The sequence below is a fragment of the Symphodus melops genome, assembly GCF_947650265.1.
Source record: "Symphodus melops genome assembly, chromosome: 6".
In the NCBI taxonomy this organism is placed as follows: domain Eukaryota; kingdom Metazoa; phylum Chordata; class Actinopteri; order Labriformes; family Labridae; genus Symphodus; species Symphodus melops.
In genome coordinates, this window is record NC_136696.1 from 11,176,440 (window position 1) to 11,198,705 (window position 22,266).

General features: G+C 38.3%; 1 protein-coding gene across 1 annotated transcript in view; it reads left to right on the top strand.

The window, feature by feature from the left end:
• Positions 1-10,763: 10,763 nt before the first annotated feature.
• The window catches only part of LOC306825833 (receptor-type tyrosine-protein phosphatase eta-like), a 39,799-nt gene continuing 28,296 nt past the window's right edge, over positions 10,764-22,266 (top strand). Inside the window, exon 1 of the mRNA XM_079346787.1 lies at positions 10,764-11,084. Within this exon, the coding sequence (XP_079202913.1) occupies positions 11,028-11,084 (57 nt within the window). The 5' untranslated portion in view covers positions 10,764-11,027. The remainder of the gene's footprint in view (positions 11,085-22,266) is intronic.

Here is a 22,266-nt window from a genome sequence, read left to right on the forward strand (position 1 = left end):
GAAAAGAAAATATAGATGAATAAGCTGAAACGTTGGAGAGTATATTCCACTGGTGACAAATAGAGGCATCTAGTGGTCTAAAAGCTCACTGCACTGCAGGTGTCTTTATGAAATCATAACAACAAACTCAGTCCATCTATCACAGTTGTTTCTGATTGCTTGAGCACTAAACTTTAAAAGTATTACACAATGGCTGTGGAAGGTTTACGATCTCCGGGCCCAGGCTCGGGTACCCCTGTTTCATACGGTGACAAAACAGCTTTTTTTTTTTTTTTTTTTTTTATAAATTGTTGTATAGTTTTGAGAAGAGTATTTTATTTAGCAAAGGATCAGTGTTTTCAAAATCGTGCCTATGAGCAATCGAAAAAAAAACAACAACAACAACCCTGTAACACACACTGCTGGACACTAAGCAGTGTAGATACTTTAAACAAACTGATTGGGATTAAAGCTTTTCTATCTGTAAAAAAGTTTTTTTTTTTTTTTTTCAAATCCTCGGTTTGACTGTGACTCATCATACGACACCCAGAAGAAGATGCCATCTTCAAGTCTGCCTATCTGGAGCAATAGAACATCTGACACAGACAGGCTAGCTTATCGTGCTGGATATTTGCACTGGGGAGCTGAGAGCTGTTAGTGTTCATCTGATGAAACCAGACTGCTGCATACTAGTCTGCTTGCTTCCAATAGACACAGCATGATTCACAGGTACAAGAGAAACACAAATCAGTTGTCAAATTAAAGAGACATGCTGTCTGTTTATTCACATATAAACAAGGGTAAAACCAAGGCATGACTGTGTATTTGAGAACAAAAGGAGAGAAATGGGGAATCAAAAAAGAGGATATTATTGTACCTGTACAGATAAGGTGCAGTTGTGTAAAGTTCTTCTGAGCCAGTGAAATATTCGTATGTCCCAGCTACAATGGAGAGAACTAACTGAAATCTAAGCTATAACTATCATGTGAATCTGGTGGGACTACACGTTTGATAAAAGGTCTGTTAATTAAAAGGGTTGGCTTCGAGGCAGAGAGGGTCTAAAAACATGTTTGCATTATGTTAAATGTGGTCACAGTTGGTAGAGTCGTCGTCCCTCAATCGGAAGGTCGAGGATTCGATCCCCAGCTCCTGCGAGCAACAGAGTCCGACGTGTCCTTGGGCAAGACACTTTACCCCAAATTGCTCCCCCTGCTGCGTCAGGGGCGTATGATCGTGTGTGAATGGAAGAGTTACTGGATGGCCATCAGTGTGAATCGGTAGGTGTGATCTGCGGTGTAAAATCGCTTTGAGAAGTCAGAAGACTTGAAGAGCCCTATACAAGCTGAAGTCCATTTACCATTTACAATTATGATGCTGGCGCAACATTGCTTCGGTACCCCATTCAGCGGTCATGGCTGTGTTTGCAGAGACCCTGTATGAGGCCTGAATTTTAAAGGAGAAATATGTTACTCTGACATGTAGCTTTTAAAATGAGAACTGCAGTCACATTTCAAAACATTGGAGAGAGCTGCCTTCCCCAGCCCCTTCCTCCCTTGAGACGATACTCATGCAGGTTGCTACGACGCTGAAGTTTTAGTGTTTTAGTGTTTAACCAGCTCAAAAACAGTATTAAACCGGATAGAATCAATTAAAACTTCATCCCACCCTTCACAACTTCCCTTGCCCATGTAATGTTAGAATGAAGCTTCTCCAACAGGCATTTGGTACAGGCATTGGTTGAGGTCAGGGTGGTCATGTCACCCATAGAGGCACGAATCGGAGGGAGCCACTGTCCGGCCTTCTGATGGTCTCCTCCGCCGACCCATCTAGATGCCCTGATGATCACCTCCAATACCATGGTAGAGGCTAGAGGGGATATGGTGCACCCTGCCATGATTCCTACTTCCAGAGATAAGGGTCAATGCCTCCCGACCTTGCCTCCGTGAAGCACTTCATTCGCCCTTGGTGTATTCTAAGAACTCTGGTAGATGTTACTTTGGACCAGCCACAGCTGCATGTTTGGAGTTCTTGTCCTGAGGCTGACAATGTTAGTCATCTTCTGACCCCACTCTGGCAGACTCAGGGGGTATTTTCCTCTTTGGACTTTTTGTAGCTATGAGGGCTGACTCCTATTCCCTTTCATGACGATGGAGCCTGCCGCCATGGATAGCTCGTCCATGACAGCCCTGTATGGGTCTGTATATGTGGCCTTGTTTGGGAAAAGACAAAGCTGTGTATGTGTTTATCTGTGAAAGAGTCAGTGTCAGACCGTGTGCATTTCAGACCCTGAGTTTGTAAACAGAAAGTAGGAACTGTCCTGGGATTATGTCATGTATTGTACATGAAAACATGCTTGTGACAAAGAAAAGTGAATCCAGTTCTAATCAGGTGAGGAGAAAGTCTTTTCAATAAAGTTACATACAGTATGATCAAGTAAATAAGGTGGAGTCTTCCCAGTGCGTCTAACCCTTTTTTTCAACATTGTATTCCCATAGAGAGATAATATGGCTTCAGATTGTACTGTTTTGAAGCACTAGATTAGAAGTCCCTGTTTACTCCAAAGTAGAAATGTAAACACATGTCCATGGCTCATAGCAACAATTATGACCATTTGCTCAACATAAACAAAGAACAGTAGATAGTAAATATTGTTCTGATGCTGTGACATTTTGTTTTCCGAACAGGGAGATGCTGATAAATGTAAAGCCTCTGTGGTTTTGTGACATAAAGAGTTTGAGGCAAGTTAATTTGTAAGATTTAGAAAAAGACATAAAGAGAGAGAAGTTGGAACGTCAGAAAGTAGACTGGAAGATTGTAACTGGTGAGACAGAAGAAATGTAGGGAAGTAAGGTGTTGCAGAAAAAAGTCCCAAAACCTGAGAAATGTGTTTTGCTTTCTTGCCTTTCTGGTTCCTGGTTAGAGGGATTTCTAAAAGTATTTTTTTAGATAAAGCCAAAAACAAATTTCTGTTACATAAAGCAAGTTTCCAATTTGTGATATTTTATATTTAAATGTATCTTCAAGAAGCACAAATTGGGAGTAGTTGTTTTGGAATTCTGGTTTGGGCCGATTTTATAAATCAGTGTTAGAATTTAACATCTGTGTACCCAAAATAAAAATCCTAATAGTGAGGATGCTCACTTTGATGCTGTCAACCAAAATAAATCATCATGCACATCATCTAATGTACAGAAGCCAAACACAGCCACACCTTTTATGTCAAGTTCACATGTTAACCTCTTTCATTTGGAGGAACAAAAGACAGAGATCCCAATAAAAAGAGATTTGCAGTCACATTCAAACACCAGCATGTGTCCCTAGCCTGTTGAGTACTTTTAAAGCTACAGACACAGAAACAGCCTGTTCTGAGGAGAGCTGAAATAGAAGAGTTTATAAGCATGATGAAATACAATCAGAGTGGATTTAAAACAAGAAACATGTTTTGGGGAGCTCTGAGACAATGCAAAACTGTATATTTTAAATAATTTGATTGTCTGGTCATTAGTCCTCATACAGTAGCCCTTTTTGCTTTATGTTTATGGGTTTTTATGTTTATGGGTTATACTGAAACTTTAACAACAAACTTTAAAAGGTTCCTGTACAATGCGTCTACCAAAGCCACAACGTTTGGACTACTTTTCTGCAGGTAGTTAAAATGAAAACACATCATTTAATAGGTATTTGCCTTTTTGTTGTCCTTGGAGTGAAGGAGGTTACTGATCTCCATTGGCAGCATACTGTGTGAGCAAAGCTCAAACAATCATTACTTTTTAATCATAGCATGTTCCGGTTCAATTTCCAAATGCAGTGATTATTAAATTTACAGTCAGCATCAAATACTCATACTTACCTGTCAGGGGAGATCATAAAAGTGGTTCACCCCGGGCATTGTATCCTGAATTTCCCTCGGGATCAATAAAGTATCTATCTATCTATCTCTATTGCACTGCGGCAGGGCTGACCTATGCGATTTCCCCAAATGTGGGGAATCTAGAATAGTATCTCAGTCCTTAGGGACTTGGGTTGGGAACCAGAGAGTCGCCGGTTTAAGTCCTGATGCAGACCAAATATGAAAGTTAGCCTGGTAGCTGGAGAGGTACCAGACCACTTCTCAAGAACTGACGAAATGTGCTTGAGCAAGGCACCAAATCCCCCACCAGCTCAGGATGTGCTTCTACTGGGGGCTGCGACCGCACTCTGACATCTCTCCTTTAATGCATGTCCCCAGATTCTGCTTATGCACATGTGTGATTCAGGCCTGTGTTTGAGAAGCATGTCCCAAAATTAAGAGTGTAACAAAACTTCCGCCTCAGGGATTAATAAAGTGTATATAAATAATATATCTAATTTACTTTTCTCAGCTACGTAACTCAAGCAATGGCTGACATCCAGTGAATATAAACTTCAGGGTTTAATGAGGAAATTCCTCCATTGTCTTTTTTATTTGGTCTGGAACAAGTTTCTTTCCTGCTTATGACTTCTTTCAGGCAGAGCAAACACTCAGAGGATCACCTTTTCAGACTGATGTTTGAACTTGTTCCGGGACACTTAGTGTCTGCTCATGCTGTTCTTTAAAACTCCTCTGTATTTAAGATATGTAACTTGAACATTCAGTCAATCATTATCTGTTTGTTATCAAGAGCTTTATCTTTCTGTTTTTTTCCCTCTGTTTCCTCTTTGAACATTAACTTACATGCAAAGCAATCACCCTCATGTCAACGTGTAGTCAAACAATGGTTGCAATATTCAGAAGTTTCCTGAAAAAAAAAAATTTACATAAAAAACATGGATATTGCATGGAGATTACCAATAATACTCATGCCTGTCAAAGAAAGACAAATACCAAATAAAACTGTAATTTGCATTTAGTTTGCATCATGATAATAAGGTTTCCGTGTTCATTCCTCACAGTATTGGCTTTGGGTTTGGGTCCATGAATTCTAACATGAAAACATTTTTTTTTAATTTCCAGGTAAGTTTTTAAGGAAAAGATTTTTTCACATTTTTTCCTTTTAATGCAGTGAGTGAAATAGATACAACACATGCTAGCTCTTTCTCTCAGTTACCCATCTTTATGCTGAATTTTTAGCTGCAACACCTCGAGTGGCCACTAGGCAAACTTGTGGTTTAGAATTGAATCCTTGTTGTTCTGTTTGTGATTCATTTAACTCTAACTTCATTAACCTTATATCACTTGAGTATATAAATAATGTTTTTATGCTGTTTTATATCACAAAACCAAAGAAGGACATTACAAAACAATGTACCACCTAAGTATAACCATTTGTTTGTATGTCCTATAGTCCCAACTGTGACAGCTCCGGGTTAAGTGATACATTTTATTCTGTTTTCCTCATGTTTCATGTCTTGCGTTTTATTTTGGTTCTGTGTCTCGTTTCAGGACTGATCCTTTCTGTCCCTCCCCCCAGTGTCTCCTGCGCTGCTGATCACTTCATGTGTCTCACCTGTGTCCTACTGTCTCCACCTCCATTCAGTATATTGTCTCTGTGTTTCCCTCCCTCTGTGCCAGCTCGTCTTATACCTTGTGTCAGCGTCCCAGCATTCTTCTAATAGCCTTTTGGATCTGACCTGTTTTTTCTGTGACTTAGCCTTTTGCCTCTCTTTTTTGGATACCTCTGCCTTGAGTTTTGGAGTTGGGCTTTCATTAAGCGGACTTTGAATCTGCCCACCGTTTCCTGAGTCATGCTATTGGGTTTTATGGTTCAGTGTGACACCAACAACCATTCATTTCAGGAAGTTTCTCTTGGTTAAGTCCCGCATCACTGTAAACATCAGACCCCACAATGCACATTTCTTTCCTCTGCATGACTGAGAACTACACTTGCAGGGGCTAAATATTAGTTTATGTTTTCTCAATAGATTTGTGAAATTAAAGTTAATTGAAAATGGTTGCATTTCTTTTTGTACCGAAAATACATCATGACTTGACTTAATGAAAGCGGTTCACAAACTCAAGCTCAAAGTAAGCATTGTGTTTGCAACAGCCAGGCCTGCCCGTCCATGATGTAATCTAATTCAAAGTATGCACATTTTTGAGTTCAGATTTCAGTTCTGTTAGCGCCAGCCTCCCGGCTAACAATTACTCCCTCTGGAGTCATTTCGTAGGTGACATTATCCCTCAAAAAAGGCTCATATCAACTTAAGACGAGTGGGTTTACATCTTGAAACAGGGCACCTCTGACTCCAAAAACAATAAAACCATATGTATTTTTTTTGGTGCTTTAAGAGGTAATGGTGAGTATTTTGTTGTAAAATAAAATGTGGTCATTGTAAAATAAGAATGGACCATGTCTTTGCTAACCTCCATGGGTTGTCCCGATGTGACTGGGCCACAGAAAGCTTTCCCCTTTATCCCCCCTTATGGGCAGCCTTGACAACAGCTACTGTAGTTTAAATAAAATGCGCAAAAGGGGTGAGATGAGACAGATGAGACTGGTTTAAGTTGGTATAAAAATACCACCAAGATGAGTGAATATTTTAATGGGGAAGTTATAAATGATGCTCTGCATTTAAAGACCAGTGACATTTTGTAAAGTTGAACACAAGCACATAGATACTGAAATAGTATTAAAAAGAGAGCGAGGGCAGAGAGAAATGTTCAAGAGGTCATCTAAAGCAAACCTGACGAGTGTTCGAATGCTCTGTGTCCAGTTCTTTCACAGAAAAGAAGGAAAACAAATTCTGACACTAAGCAGGTAAAGTCTCTATGGTGTATGTGATGTTATATTTTGCATATGTGTCAACATGTTCGGACAGAATAATGGAGAATGTGTTTAAAGACAAGATAAGGGAGTGTATTTTTGCAAATGTATGTAAATAAAAACGAACAAACAAACAAAAACAAAAGTATTTGAAAAGTTTATTGTTATGACTCCCAGGTCAGGTTCACGTCAAACACTTTTAACACTCGGCCTATCAGAATTCCGCAACTACTAGAACTACCATAGCAGTCATTTTGACTGCTTGAACATAATGTGTATATAATTTGGATTATCAATAAAAATATTTAAGAATTAATTGGTGGAATAGGTAAATATACATCAGGACATTACATGAAAACTATAATGATTAAGTGTTTTATTTATTTACACCAAGAGACATCACTCTCTGAGCCTGCTCCTCTGTTGGAATCTTCCTCATCAAGGCTCTGAAGCAAGGCTAAAGCCTCCATAGCTGCCATTCTCTTTCTACGTGTAATTTGTTTAGACTATAACTAGGTTTTAGCTTCACAGAGCATAAAGAACAAACACAACAACAGAGAAGGAAAAAGGGCGGGAAAATGTAGCAAATTACACCCCCTGTAAAAAGCATAATGGTAGTTCGAGGTAGTTTTACTCATATCTCATTTGTGTTTTGAAATGTTAATGATAAAACAATGTTAGAATGAAATATACACACATTTAGGAAAAGTCAGGGTCCTATTGGTACATAGGTTTTTTTTTAAACCAAGTTATGACGTTTCAGATTTTGAAAACAGTCAAAATGACTGCCTTGGTAGTTCGAGTGTTAAGTAACAATATTAAAACATCTTACAATGAGTAGTCTTGAAATGGATCTCAAACATTACAACATGTTACTTTCAACCAGAACGGTTGGAGATGCTCTATGAGCACAGCACTTTATGTATTATATGTATTACTATATGTAACATCAGGCCACTGTGATGTCGAGGTCTAAGGTTTAAATGAAGCATGTTTAGGAATTCATTTAGAAAACACAACATTCCTCCAACTCCCTGCTGCTGCCTGCACACTCATCTCACACATAAAACTACTTGACTCCTGATCTCTTAGTAGAGAATGAGACAAACACATACTCTATATGGTAACAACAGAACAAGCCTGTAAAAAAACAACACCCCTCCCCCTAAAAAAAACATACAAACACGCTGCTGCTACATTCCCCAAAGGGTTACATTACATTTCTTTGGGAATGGTGGGTGACAGTGAACACTTTTAATCAGCTCAATCTCCATTAGCCACATCAACATCATTATCCTCATCATCAGCAGAACTGAAACTGTCTGTGTCTCAAACCCAGTGGCAAGGAAGTGTGGACAACAGGAAGGTGAGGAATACAGAGAAATCCTTCTTGCATCGTGTCTCAAATACTCTATTGTTAAGCGTCTTCGGATAACACTGTGTTATGAATTGGTGTTATACTAACAGTGATTGATTAAATAATAGTTTGTTATTTTTATTTTGTGGAAGTGAAAGCAACTGTGGGAAACTACAAGGGATTTTTTAAAAAGATTTTTGGTGGCTGTCCTAGTTGAAAACAGGACACCTGTTAAGGTCAGACTATGTGTGTGCATTTCTTTTAAATTGAGTTATTTAGGGACATATACAGTATAAATAGCTAGAACTGAAAACAGCCATCCAATGCAAGAAGAGCTTTTATCTGAATGAAAGATTAAAACAGTTAAAAGTTCAAAAGAAAAAAAGAGTGAACCCCGCACAGTAACATAAAATAGATATATGACACAGCAGTGACATAGCTACAAAAAAGTATAAAGACATAGAACAAGTTTGTTGCTGAACACTAAATGTGGTGAAATCTGCAATAAGGTTCATGTGATCGATGTTTCTGTGCTGCAAATGGTCAAGCTATGTATCTGTTTTTGACAGTCAAAGATTGGCAACAGTGATGGAGGTAAAACTTCATGAATGTGTATCACTTAGTTTGGCCTACAGCTCACAGATTCTGTTCTGTAATGTTGATGAAATGTACACTTAAAAAGTTAATTGACAAGTTAGATCTGATAAAACGCTGTAGGAGGGCCAACATGAATCACAATATCTGTTTCAAAATGTATTTTCTGCATAAAGATGTGCACTTTATATACCTGTCTATTGTTGTCCATTTCTTCATTGACTTCTCTGCTTTTGTTTTTCTCTCTTCATCCTGTTCTGCATGCATGTGAAATATCTTCTCTTGAAAAAAATATCTTCCATCTCCTTTTTAACTGGCCGACGCGCTGCTCACAAGCTTCACAGAAAACTGTAGATAAAGGCTCTTCAGTTTCTGACATGAACTACTCTATCAGAAGCTGACATGCTGAGAGGGGTGACGCACATTAAGAATAGTGTCCTTAGTAATTAGCTATTTATCTGGTCTGCTTTCTAAAATAATTAATTTAGAGGCCTACCTGTTTTTGCATTCGGTGTGACTGACAGTTATTAGTCAGGTAAAGCTTAAACATTTAAATATCATCAGTCTTCTAAAGATGACAGTTTTTTCTTGCTGTTTTCACAGCCAGCCGTTGACATGAACTGTCTGTTACTTCCTGTGCAGCGCTCTGTGACAAAGCTGATAAAGATACATTATAATAAACATAACATGAGTGTCCTCTTCCAAGCACACCACTTTTTTATTAACAGAAACAAGAAGCAGAAACAGAGCAAAGTGAATCTAAATCTTCAACCACTCTGCTGTGTCCTTGTATTGGTTCCACACACTTTACACACTTTTGTTTCTTTATCCTGGTTTTAACAGCCAATGTTAACCTGAAGGTCGCATGACTATGGTTATCTTAGACATATTTACAGTGGTGCTGATATTCACTACAGAAGAAACCCCTCTCATATGATATTGCTTGAGAAACAACACACTCCTACAGCCGGTGTTTACGTTATTTGCATCTGATGAGTCTTTTTCATGTTGGGATTTTAGTGAACCTAAGATAACAGTCTTAAAAAGGCCATATTCTAAAAGTACATTTGAAGAACAGCATTCGGCAATTATTACCCATTACTCGTTATACGCCTCTGTAATACTGGTTTAATACTTTTTCTTTCATGCTCCGACCCCGCCTGAACCAAATAGTGACTAATGGGTAAAAGGTAAGCTCATTAAAAAGTTAAATGGGCCCATTTAACTGGGTCCATTGTCCATCCGTGCGAAAGCTACGCTACTCACATACAATTGGTAGGTGAACTTGAACATGATGAACAGCATCCACAAGAAAGAATACTTCTAATTCTTTTCTCTCATATCCTCGTACCATGAGACTTTAAACACTAAAATAAAACCTACTGATCAAGATAAACAATAATAACATTTACATTTTTATTTACTAATGAGACTTTCACACTTGCACAAACCTCCTGAAAACTTGAAGAAGGTTTCAAATGAGCTGTGTAAACGCAAACAGACAAATGTGTTTTCATGCCTGCCCGATGGAGATCATAGCAGGAAACAGGAATATTTAGCGGGAAATTGTCATATATAGCATGAAAACAGTACAGCCAGAGTTTGCAAATGTCCGTTGCAATGTGAACAGTGAACTTGGGAAGGTGTTAGGGGGCCAGACATTTTCAGGAGTGCATGAATGAAAATAGCTTATAGAGGGTTTTGTTATTCTTTTTAATTGTCTGGACGGTTAAAACATGTCACATGACAAGCCCAGATACACCAGTAGGCCTACTTGGTGCCACAGAATTCCTCACTACGCCCCTGCTTGGAACTGGCATCCCCTGTTGGACGCATGTGTAGGTCGGTTTACAGTAAAGTTTAAAAAAAAAAAAACAGAAACAAACAGAGACAAACATCTGCCATAGCTGCTGGCTTTGTTCAGAAAAGATATCCCACCGCGGAGCCATTCCTTCAGCCTGCGTGACCGAGTTATTGGAAGAATGTAGGGTGACTCTTCCTCATTTCTGCTTGACCGGACAACCCTCTCCTCTCTATGTCTCTGCTGACGCTTGCTGTGACACATCGTAGTTTACATACTGACCATAATAACGGCGGAAAATACTTTTTAAGGAGGCTGCATCCGAGGAGGGTGAAATGATGATGAGAGGAGTGGCATATTTTACTAAAAACTTCCCTGATCGACGCGCTGGGCCGCCACTCCTCCCCGTTAACAGAGAGGAAGAAAGTTTTCTCCTTTACTGTTAACCCCACTCATGTAGCAAGACTAAGAAGGAACATTTGGCTGGTGTAGAAGTAATAGCTTTCACAAACGAAGAAGCTTGAACATGAGAGCATTCAACTGGTAGAAAAGTCTAGAAACATTTCTCCGCATCATGAAGCCACTGGTGCGCTTCAGTGTCTTTCTGCTGTTCCTCTGCGCTCTACTCAAGGTAAGAAAGCGTCTTTCATTTCTACTAAGTAGAGAATAAAACAGGCTGTACTACTTTCTTCTTGGGGGAAAAAAAACTAAACAGGAGGACCCTTTGTTTGAATGTTGTTGGTCAGTTGTTACCATAAAACCTGAGTGTGAGTGCACCTGTTGCGCAGGTGATTACAGTATTACAGTATGAAGTATTCACTCAGGTCATTTGGAGCAGTTCAGAACTGAACACAAATACAAATTATGAGGGGAAAAATTAGAGAAAAAATATCCTGCAATCAGCAGAAGGCTTTAGGGAATGTGTCTATAGGAATTCTATAGGAGTTTTAATTGGATTAAAAATTGAAGTAAATTTTTTGGGAAATTAATCGTAACTCATGGTGAGAATATATATGTATTAATAATATCGGGTTTTAGAAAGAGCTAACATCCTTCTTTTGCATTAAAAACTCTGACAACATCATTTTAATAAGAATATCCCAATCTGATGATTTATTTGTCCAGGATTGCAAAGGTCAGAGTCCAGTGAGCTGACCAATAGTGTGAAATGTAATAAGAATGCATCCCTCCCAACAAAACTTACATAACAAAGTAAGTCCAGCAGCCACAGACCCACCTGTCCTCGCCCCACTGGTCTTTCAGGAGAGAGAGAGATAGAGAGGGTGAGAGAGGGTGAGAGAGGTTGAGAATGGCATGTGAGGATGTGTGTGGCCAACACAAAGGGGTCAGGAATGGAATGAGGTGCACTTCAGTGTCCCTGTCACTCCTTCAGATCTCCTGAATACCCATTTATTAAGTAACAAACTACAGTCTGATCTAGGAGAGGGGTGTGATGTCAAGACTGATTATTGATGCACTGCAGTGAAACGAGCGAAAAAAACAAAAACAACTAATACATTATAATCAAATGATAGACTCAAATGTAAGGTTGAACTGTCACTATTATTATACCTTTTTTTTGCATTGCATAATTATACATCACAAGGAGATCCCTTACAAGAGGATGAAGTAAAAGGTTTGATAAAAGAAGAGAAGAAGACAACCTCCAGTCACAGACACATAAAAACAAATAATAATATCCACCTCCCCACACTTACGTACGTGTTCATAAAGAAACTGTTTAAAACAAAATCCATCGAAGCTCAAACTGGGGGAGCGAATTCTTTTGAAAATTGTAGTGTGATTTTTTAATTTGAACACAGACATCACAACCTCCCCAAAAGCCCCAGACACTGCTTCCTTTGAATGTTCTGTGTGTGTGTGTGTGTGTGTGTGTGTGTGTGTGTGTGTGTGTGTGTGTGTGTGTATATTTCTTACCTGGTCATCAAAAAATCTATCAAATAAACCTTGGTATGAACAATGATACAGCTTCATAACAAAATTACATTCTCTTTTATAGAAACTCAGACATAATGCATGACATTAAATTAAGTGGAACTGCAAATGGTGGTGAAACCTTTTCTGTGACTTATATAGAGTTTTGTACTTGCAGGCGTGGATGTTGAATTTGTTGTTTAGTTAGCTGTTTTTTTTGTAAGATGCTGCAGTGGCAAGATTATAAATTAACCTTTAAAAAAAACAGTTGGATCGGTAACCATGTAGGCACATTTGTGAAGAATTTTGTCTGAAGTATTTCCTCTTATTAGATATTAAATTTGGCAATTCATTAATTTATTGTACGTTTCCATGTTTCCAAATGGCATGAAAAGCTTACTGTTTCGATAGGGAAGTAAAGGTGCAATGGCCCGTAAATGAAGTCATCTTCTATGAAGAGTACACATGTTGAGCGGAGATGAACACAAGCCACACAGTTCACATGCAAATGTTACACAGCTGGCTCTTCTACAAAGATAATCTAAACTCTGATGGTTGTTAATCTACCATGGATAAACATCAACATCTTCAACTATTTTAATGGTGTGAGGGAGTTTTGGATAACTAAGCCTGAAGGTGTGATCACAGATAAATTAAAGTTTTAGAGACATGGCAGTCAGGACTTTCCTGTTTGGAAACAAAACCTGCAGCTCTCAGCTTCAGTGTTTCCAAGTCTGCTTGTCATAAGCGACTTTGGGCTTGTTTTTTTTGTAAAGTTGAATGTAAATGTCTTCAGTCACAGGTTGAGTTTTTGTTAAGTTAAGTGTTGTTGCTTATTTGGGCTTGATTTGCTCCTCTTATGAACTCCTCCTGATTCTCTCCCAGCCCTCCACAAATAAGCCTAACGCGATATTTAGTTTGTTCTTTTCCAGGATCTGTCCGGTGTCTACAACCCCGTTTCCATGGTTACCACTCGCTCCCGATCCCGCACCCTCACACACACTCGCATGCACAGCTACACCTGACAGAGCGACAGAGAAACAATGCCCAGCAGAAAGAGTAGACAAACTAGATTGGCTCAGTGTTGTAACAGGAAGCTCCCACTTTCTAGCTAAATTTAAAGTCAATAACTTTGTGCACTATTAACAAACAGTAAATGTAATTTGATCAACAACTATAGCAAGGTCCAGTCATGCATATTTCGCAAAATCAAGATTTTCACGAACATGTGTCTGTTGTCAGCTGCAGCCAGGGCATTCAGTCATGATAATTCACCAAGTTGTTGAAGTGGAAGAAATTTTTTGACTGCAGTTTGACAGCAGAGATGACGAGGAGTGAAAATGTAGATGGCATATCAACTTAATATCTGCTTCAATGCATAACAGCAAAAAAAAAAAAAAAGACACAAAATGCATGCAATGTAAAAATCTTGATTTTGATTTGGGCATGGCTGGGTGTATATTATCTTTTAGAAGAGCTAAGTCGCTTGTTTTGGGCTTATTTTCATAGAGCTGGCTTGTTTCTCTCATGAGATCTGGCAACACTGCTCAGCTTCTTTCTGTTTGATACGAGAGAGGATAAATGCCTTTAACTTCTCCTTTCCACTTAAAGTCCTCCCTCTATGATACAACAAGTGTTGACTGTTTTTGTAGAGATAAAACATCACTTGATGTAAAATAGCACAAGACAATTAAAGGGAACAGGCAAGTTGGCCTTATAGCTTGGATTTAGTATAACAGTCAGTTCAACATATAATTGACACTTCTTCTAGGTTAAGGCAAACGGGAAGTTACATTAAAAAAAGTAGAAATAACATGCTTCCATGAAAGGAAAGGAAATTTAATATATGCATGGTGTACACTTTCAAAATGTCAATTCTCCCATTATCTGAACATTTCAGTTTGTGCATGAACTACCTGTTTATAGTGAATAGAGAGGTATTCTGTTCCATTTCCTTCTCTCTGTTGAAGTTTCAGTTCCCCTTTGAATTGTGTGTTGTCACGGATAAATAAGCTTCTCTACAAAGGATGATTGTAGGTCTGTACCTCACAGGCTTATGCTAAGTTCAGTTAGAGGGGCTCTGTTGAATTGGTTGGACGCTTCACATTCAAAAGAGCATGTCACTGCTTCTTATTATAATACAACAGGAATCCATATTTAATGCATCTCAAAGATTTGAGATTGATACTATAACACAGTAAGGACATTTTGTGTACACAGGAATTGCACAGTTTTTTACATAATATTGCATCAACTGGTTTCAATGTACTGTTGTTTAGTAAATCAATGATACAAAAGTATTTTATATTAAACTGATTCCATAGATTCCATAAAGTATGCGATACAAGGGTACTATAATAGATACCGGTATGTTTTAGCATTAGATTAGCAACATGTGGCACTATAACATTGTGTATGATCCAGTTTTTAGTTTGGACTCATGACAGTTGTATAAAGCTGTTATACAGAGAGGCTAACATGTCTTGTCTGTCTTGTTATGTGTAGACTAGAATGTTCGTGCAAAGTCACAGCTTGACCCTCAGCTCGAACTGACCCGGGAAAAGTACATCGCTTTGCATGACTTTTATCATTGTATTGAACCCTTTTGTATTTCCATCCACTGTATGTGTTTCGCTCTCTTTCTCTGTCTGTGGCCTCCTCACACATGAGAGCGTGGTGACGCCGCTATCTGTTGGAAACATCTTGGTACAAGGAAACGTGAAGTTTTCTATCACTTGTAAGAACAGGCCTGATGGTGGTCGACTCTGTTTGATTAGTTATGTCTTTATGGCTCGTAAGCTAATGCCTGAGGGGCTGTAAAATGTATACAGTGACGTAAGACAGGATTTCATGATGTCTGATTTGGATCTCAACACAAGTGTCCTTCTCCTCACTGCATCTAAATTAGAAAGTACAAGTCAAATTATATTCTGCATCTCATTTTTCTTCTAAAGCGCAAAAGTCACAAGTCAATTCCGTCTTTGTTGGACGCTGCCCCCTCCTCCCACTCCTAACCGTACTTCAACTGTATCAAGACTGTCCAGTGCCAAATTATCATCCTCAAACATGCTGACTTTTACCAGGGCTGTGACAGGAAGCTCGGCGTGTAAAACATGAATGACAAAGAGTCACAGTTCCCCAATGCATGTAAATGAGACACAGGCTCCTCTCGCAGCCTCAAAGGCCTTATTGTGAACTGATAGTTATCGTTTGGCCAGTGTCCTATGTGACAGTCATGGCTGGGCAAAGCTAGGCATCAGATTGAGAATTTAGACTTTTCTTCTTTTACACTGTCTGTCACTCAGTTATGCAACATGTCCAAATGGAGTGTTTCAAGTGAGACCTTTTAATGTCCCATTTGTACAAGGGTTTTATGATAGAAAAAAATGTCCCATTAATATTTGACCTTCCAGAAACAGACATCCCAGTTAGAAATCAAGTTAATGATGATTAAAAAAAATACAAAAATAAAGATTCCTGGTGTCTTGTTAGCTTCAGCTAAGGCAACTAAATGCTTGCACTCCATGTTTGTTATCATCAAATGTAAAGTTATAGTAAATAGTTATTTTCTGCACCAAAACAATATGTTATATATGTATAACGTATTATTACTTAGAAAACTTCAGTTTTAGAGGAGAAAAGCTTGTTTTTTTTTTGTTTTTGGTAGAAATAAAAATGGATGATAATACATCGGTATCATCAGGGAAATTCAGAATACCTAATACCACCGTACATTTTAGGGATTATTATTGAGTCATTTTAAATACTGGCATCAATATTGACAAAACTGTTAAGACAAGCAGGTGCTGAAATGTCTGGTTATGACATATTCATTAGCCTTTTTTTTTTTTGCTATTTTACAGACAGGGCACAATGTATGATGGAGAATTAACACCTATCAAAGGGGAAGGACATGCACAACATGCATCCATTATAAATTACTATAAAATAATGGTTCTGAAACGATGTTTTTAGTGCAGGCTTTTTTCCCCCTATTGTTTGCTAACATATTAAAGTCACAAGGTAACTCAAGGACAAACAAAGTCATAGAGAGCTATGAGTTGTTTTTCCCTCCCCGTGTAGATTGGACTTAATTAAAAAAAAATTTCCCTAGGAAGTTGCGTTCTGAACATTCAAATAAAGCTTTTGCAATAAATCTTAAACTTACAGAAACAAACCGTTTCAAAATGTATCTTATAACGCTGCCTGGGATCACACAGGGCAGGAACCTTCCAAAGGGTTCATTTCTGTAATTGGTCTGGATATTAAAAAAAACATATATATATATCTGTATACAAACACACACACACACACACACACACACACACACACACACACACACACACACACACACACATATATATACTGTATATAAATACAGTTACAATTGTTTAAAAGCAGTAATAACACCATTAAATGTAGCACTAAAAAGTTAAGAAAACAAACATACAGCATCTCTGCGCTTTCTTCCCTGCAGACGAGCGCACCTCACACCCCACTTTCACACATTTCAAACATCACCCTGATCACGCCTCTATGTTCCTCCTGTTACATGGCCAGCAAGTTTAGGAGGAAGTGCTAATGGTTGGTGCATTGTACTAAGATGTGTATCTGCAGTCAGCAGCTCAGCACTGTGCATGGTACTGGTTACAGTAAAGCACTACGTCAAACATTTCCATATTCTCTGATGTGGCCTGTGATAGCATAGCTGGACTGTGGTGTGGGAGGCGGATACTGTACCTGGAGACAAACATACTCACAGCTAAAGACATGTTGCCCTTAGAGTATTTGGAGGCAGTGGATATTTTTAGATATAGCTTTGAATATTTTTCTATGATTCATGTTTCTATAACGTTCCACAGGAGGAGTTCAGGAAACATATACAGTTATCATCAATCTGAAATGCTTTAAAATAAACAGACAATCACACATACAGGCATCAACAAAATGAACACATTAATAAAAAAACGTTATACAAGTGTCCAAATGGCAAGATTAATATAAAGAATAACAACAACAACAAAATATAATGTTATAATAAAATCCATATCAGTTATATTTAAAAGAAAAAAAAAATCCTTGTAAAAAGTCAAATCTTGAATGTCCTTTTATATAGCTTCCACATTATTTCATTGGACATACACCACTACTTCATTGTATCTGTGTCCACCGACAATGCTGTAAAGGGAGTTGTCTTGATTTAGTGATATCACATCATCACTGTCTGTCTGTCAGCCAGTCTCTCTCACTTTATTTAAAGGAAGAGCAGCATTTTACACATAAATACAGCAGAAATGAAGTCTCTGTAAATGTCGCTTTGAGTCATGACTGTCCACAATGAGTGAGAATGAGTCCCACCAGCTGTATTTAAATCATGTTTACGGCCTTGTGTATAAAGCTGTTTCAGTGAAGGATTAAGGAAAGACGAATAACATACTTGCTACTTATATGCAATATGACGCTACAAGTTAAAGGGATACTTCACCCATTTACATGAAGCTGTGTATCATTAGAAACATGATAGTAGTGTTGAATGGTCGTGAATCCAGCCCTCATTTTGCCCTGAGATGAGAAAAATATGTTTTTCTTTGCCTGGAAGTTTTCTTCATGTGATGCAATATGACACTTTTTGCATCACATGAAAAAAAAAACTTTGAGGGTTGGATTCATGACCATTCAACACTACTTACATGTTTCTAATGATACACAGCTTCATGTAAATGGGGAAGTATCCCTTTAACCTAAGTGTGTTAACATTAGCCTGATAACACACGAATGCAGACCACAGGCCAGAGCTTCACGCTTTGAGTGTGACAGTCACGCAATTTGACCCATTCTCACACCACACGCCACACTTGACATTTCTCACGCTTATATTTCCCAATCAATACACTGCGGTCAAGTGAGCCGTCATTTGCATAACGTCGGTCAAACCAGCCGCCCGATCAAAATACGATGCCTATTCAGGGACTTACGGTATGTGCTTGGAGAGTCCAAAAAGCAGGAGAACGGACGCGTATTTTTGAAATATGACATGACAATAAAATAAAAAGTGACAACAATAATTATGGCTCTTGACAGAGATATGTATTTTTCTAAACAGTTTTAGAGATATTTGAAGTTTAATTAATTTCAAGGAGAGATATGATATTTTGGTCATATTGAAATGTTTTAATATAAAATCTGTGAAAGGTGACACAGATCTTTTAATGGATCATTGTACCTGATGGACCGGACTATTAGCCCTCTAGTTTTCAGCAGATTTTACTGTATAATTTTTGGAGAAAATTAAAGGTGAATTCTGCTAAATTTTCAATAAGACGTGAAATTTTGGTCAGATTCAGTGTTTTATTTTGAAAAATCTAAAAGAGGTGACACAGATCTTTCAATGGATCCTGGTACCCAAGGGCCCTGACTAATACCCCTCATTTCTAATTTCTGGTTAATTAAGAGGCCACAGTGCAGGGAGAGCCGCTGGCATGGAGGTGAGGACATAAGTCTTAAGGTATAAATCGATGTTAAAAAAGGCCAATTTTTTTCCGAACGTATCGTGACACTAAAGTCTCACTCTTGTCATTTTCTGAAACTTGGCAGCCCTGCCACAGGCAAATGCAGTTAAGCAAAGGACAGTTTTTTCCACAGCTTGCGCTTGATGCGTTCAAATTCATAATTAATTATTGCGAATGTGAGTGGCAAGAGGTTGGAGGTTTGGCGCTGGAGGAGAGCATTGTTTTAGTTTATTGTTGTTGCTCATGGGAAACATCTGCTGTATTAAAAAAAAGTAGCTTTATGAAAAACCGAGGAAATGTAAGTACGTTGATTGAAAAAAACACAATCACAAACCACATTTTACACATTCTTATTATGATAGTGAGTAGCAGGTTGTAAATTTGTGGGTGGATAAAACATGAGATGCTAACCTGCTAGCTACAAACATTCAAAGAGCACTTCATCGATCCCCAGAAGAAGATGACAACTCAATGGGAGGATTAATTATCCACACAGCATTTTTAACTTTTCTGAATAAAAAAATAGAAAGATCCTTACAGTTTTTTTTGATTGCTTAAGCACCATCTTGAAAACGGTCCTGTTTTCTCAAAACACCACACACAATTAGCACAACCAAACACCAAAATAGCAGAACACCTCAGACCCGTTGCTCAATGAAATACTTTTGTCAAAAATATACACCAATTTATAAAAACATATTTTTTCAACATATGAAACACAGTCTGAACCACTTAAACACTGCTGTAGTTCAAAGGCGTCCTCCTTGGCCTGAATGAGGCCTGGGCCCAGAGATCGTAAACCTTCCACCGCCATGCAGAGAAAATCTCTTCGATTGGGTTACAGTAAAGGCAGATGTCCTGCTGCATTTTTATAGTGCTTGAACCTGAATAGTGTGTCTCCAATGTGTTTGAGCACCTGATGGCTGTGTTTATTGACTGGCTCATAGGTGTGGTCATTTCCTCCCCCCTCTGTGCGTCCTAAAAAGCCACGCCCCTCACTTACATGCTCTAGCACCATTGGTCCAGAAGCGGATTTTAGCTCATGCTTTTAGTGTGGGCTCGTGCATGCATATGGTAGAGAGGCTTGATTGGTTTATAAAACATGTTTACAACTGCTATGACAGATTGTTTTTGTTTCTTTTTCAGAGCACATTAATTATTAATTATTGTAAGCACAAAGACAATTTCAACTAAAGTCTTAAAAAGTATCTGGAAAAAATTGCATACCCAAAATCAGGTTTCTTAACTGAACTGTTTCATAAGTTTATATCAGAGTTTGACCATTGTAAAGGCAAAGACTTTAGTTCCATCAGAAGAGACGAGTGACTTCAAGAATGAATTTATTACAGTGAAAGAGTGATTGACAAAATGAGATTTGACAGGAAAGTTTTGGCGCTTGGACTCTATGGGGTGGAAGATGTGATTTAGTGATGAAGTTCTGCTCGTCATTAGGATAGAGTCATAGAGTCCAGACCCTGGTGGTGGAGGACTGATGATTTGATGAAACTGAGTGGGAGAAGAATTGATCACTTGAAGTCTTCCTTACTGAACTTTCGCTAAGCTTCATATCTTTGCACTGCTCGCTGCCCTTGAATATCCTTGTAGCTTCAGTGAGGTCAGAGGTCAAAGGTTTAGCATGATTAACTTTGGTATTCTCTTTTCTTTAGTTAATATCAAGTGTAATAATTAAAACTCATTTCTCAATTAAAATTACAATACAAAAGGGTAAAAACTAGGCACATGTTCAAAAAAATGACTGAAGTAGTGAGTCACACACACTCACACTGCTGATACAAAAAAAACAAACCTTAAATAGACATTGGTGTGAGAGAATAACATCTAACTCTATGATTACACACTACAAATGAAGGGACAGTACCTTTTTTTAAGGGGATGTTTTGGCAACATAGTGCTCAGAGACATGGATTTATGAGCCAATATTGTGACCTTAATGAGCTGGAGGTATGAAGTACAGCGTCATCTACAACTTAAAAGCCCTTTATGTTGTTCAAGTGTGTTATCAGGGGGTCTCTGGGTGGGCTCAGGAAGTGCCAGGAAGTTATGTTAAAACAGAAACAATTGAGTCACAAAGGTAATGAACTTAAAATAGAGAAAAAGCTTCCAAGAATTGTATCTTCCACAAAATCTCACCTTGGCAGCACACTGGGTGTGTGACTCGGGAAAGATGATGTTTTGTCTTAAATAAAGTAGAAACTTTATTTAAGGTTTTTTATCTTCACAAACCTCCTTACAAATCAGACATAAGGAGGAAGATCAGGTAAGAAGATGTATTGTCTTAGTCTGTGCCCACTCCATTCGCAGTGTGATTTTGTTTTAAGAATAATGTGTTTCTACCGGAGAACAGTGTAATATTATTTTGTGAATTTATTTTTCGAATACATTTAGGCCCAAAAGGACACTCAGGATGTAAAGAGGTGCATTTGTGGAGAGCTGTCAGAATTAAACAGGCTGCCGCTGCACATGGAATGATAGCTGGGGGTTCAGTCAGCGCCATGCTCATGAGCTCAATGGTAATGTGCAGGAAGTATATGCTTGCACCTCTCTAGCAACCAGTCCCAATTCAATGCTACAACATTTTATAGTTCTATGTTTGAAAAACTTAAATATATATAAAACAGTTCTCCCAAGTTCTAACACTATTGAATAAAAAACCCATCACAAACAGAGGAAGACATATTTTTGCAGATTCCCCCCAGATCTGTTATTATTCAGTTAATCAAATACGTCAGCCACTTTTTGCAAGTATGATGATCCATGTACCTCCTTTGTAGTGTGTGCATGACTCTATGGTCAGGTTTCCATTAATACATTCGGTATTCAACCCTCTGCCAGTCTTTCTGATAAGCTGTCAGTAAGAAGCAACAACTGGTAATATCTCTTGTTAAAAAAAAGGTACTTTTGTTTTTACTATAGTAATGAAACTGGTTGTTGTTTTAACATAGAGTGGGATGTATCCTAGTCTGAAGATGAGAGGTTCAATTCCTGGCCTGGCCTGGCCTGGCCTTGGGCCGAACACAGAGTCCTTGCTCCACAAATCAGTATGTGAATGCTAATATTAGATCCTGTGGGCACCTTGTATAGCAGCCTCTGAAATCACTATATAAAACTGTCTGTGAATGGGGGAAATGTTACATGTAGTGCAAATGGCTTTAAGGTTGTTGAAAGACAAAACAAGTTCCGTCATCATTTTCTGCAGCTACAGCTTAAAGGAGCAATATTCAACTCTGACATGAAGCGTTTATAACATTACTGCATGTAAAGCTTAATCGAAGAATTACAAGATTTTTGTTGCTTATGTAAGGTAGAACAATACACACATTTTCTTTTTTGAGACAGAGTTAGGGATTT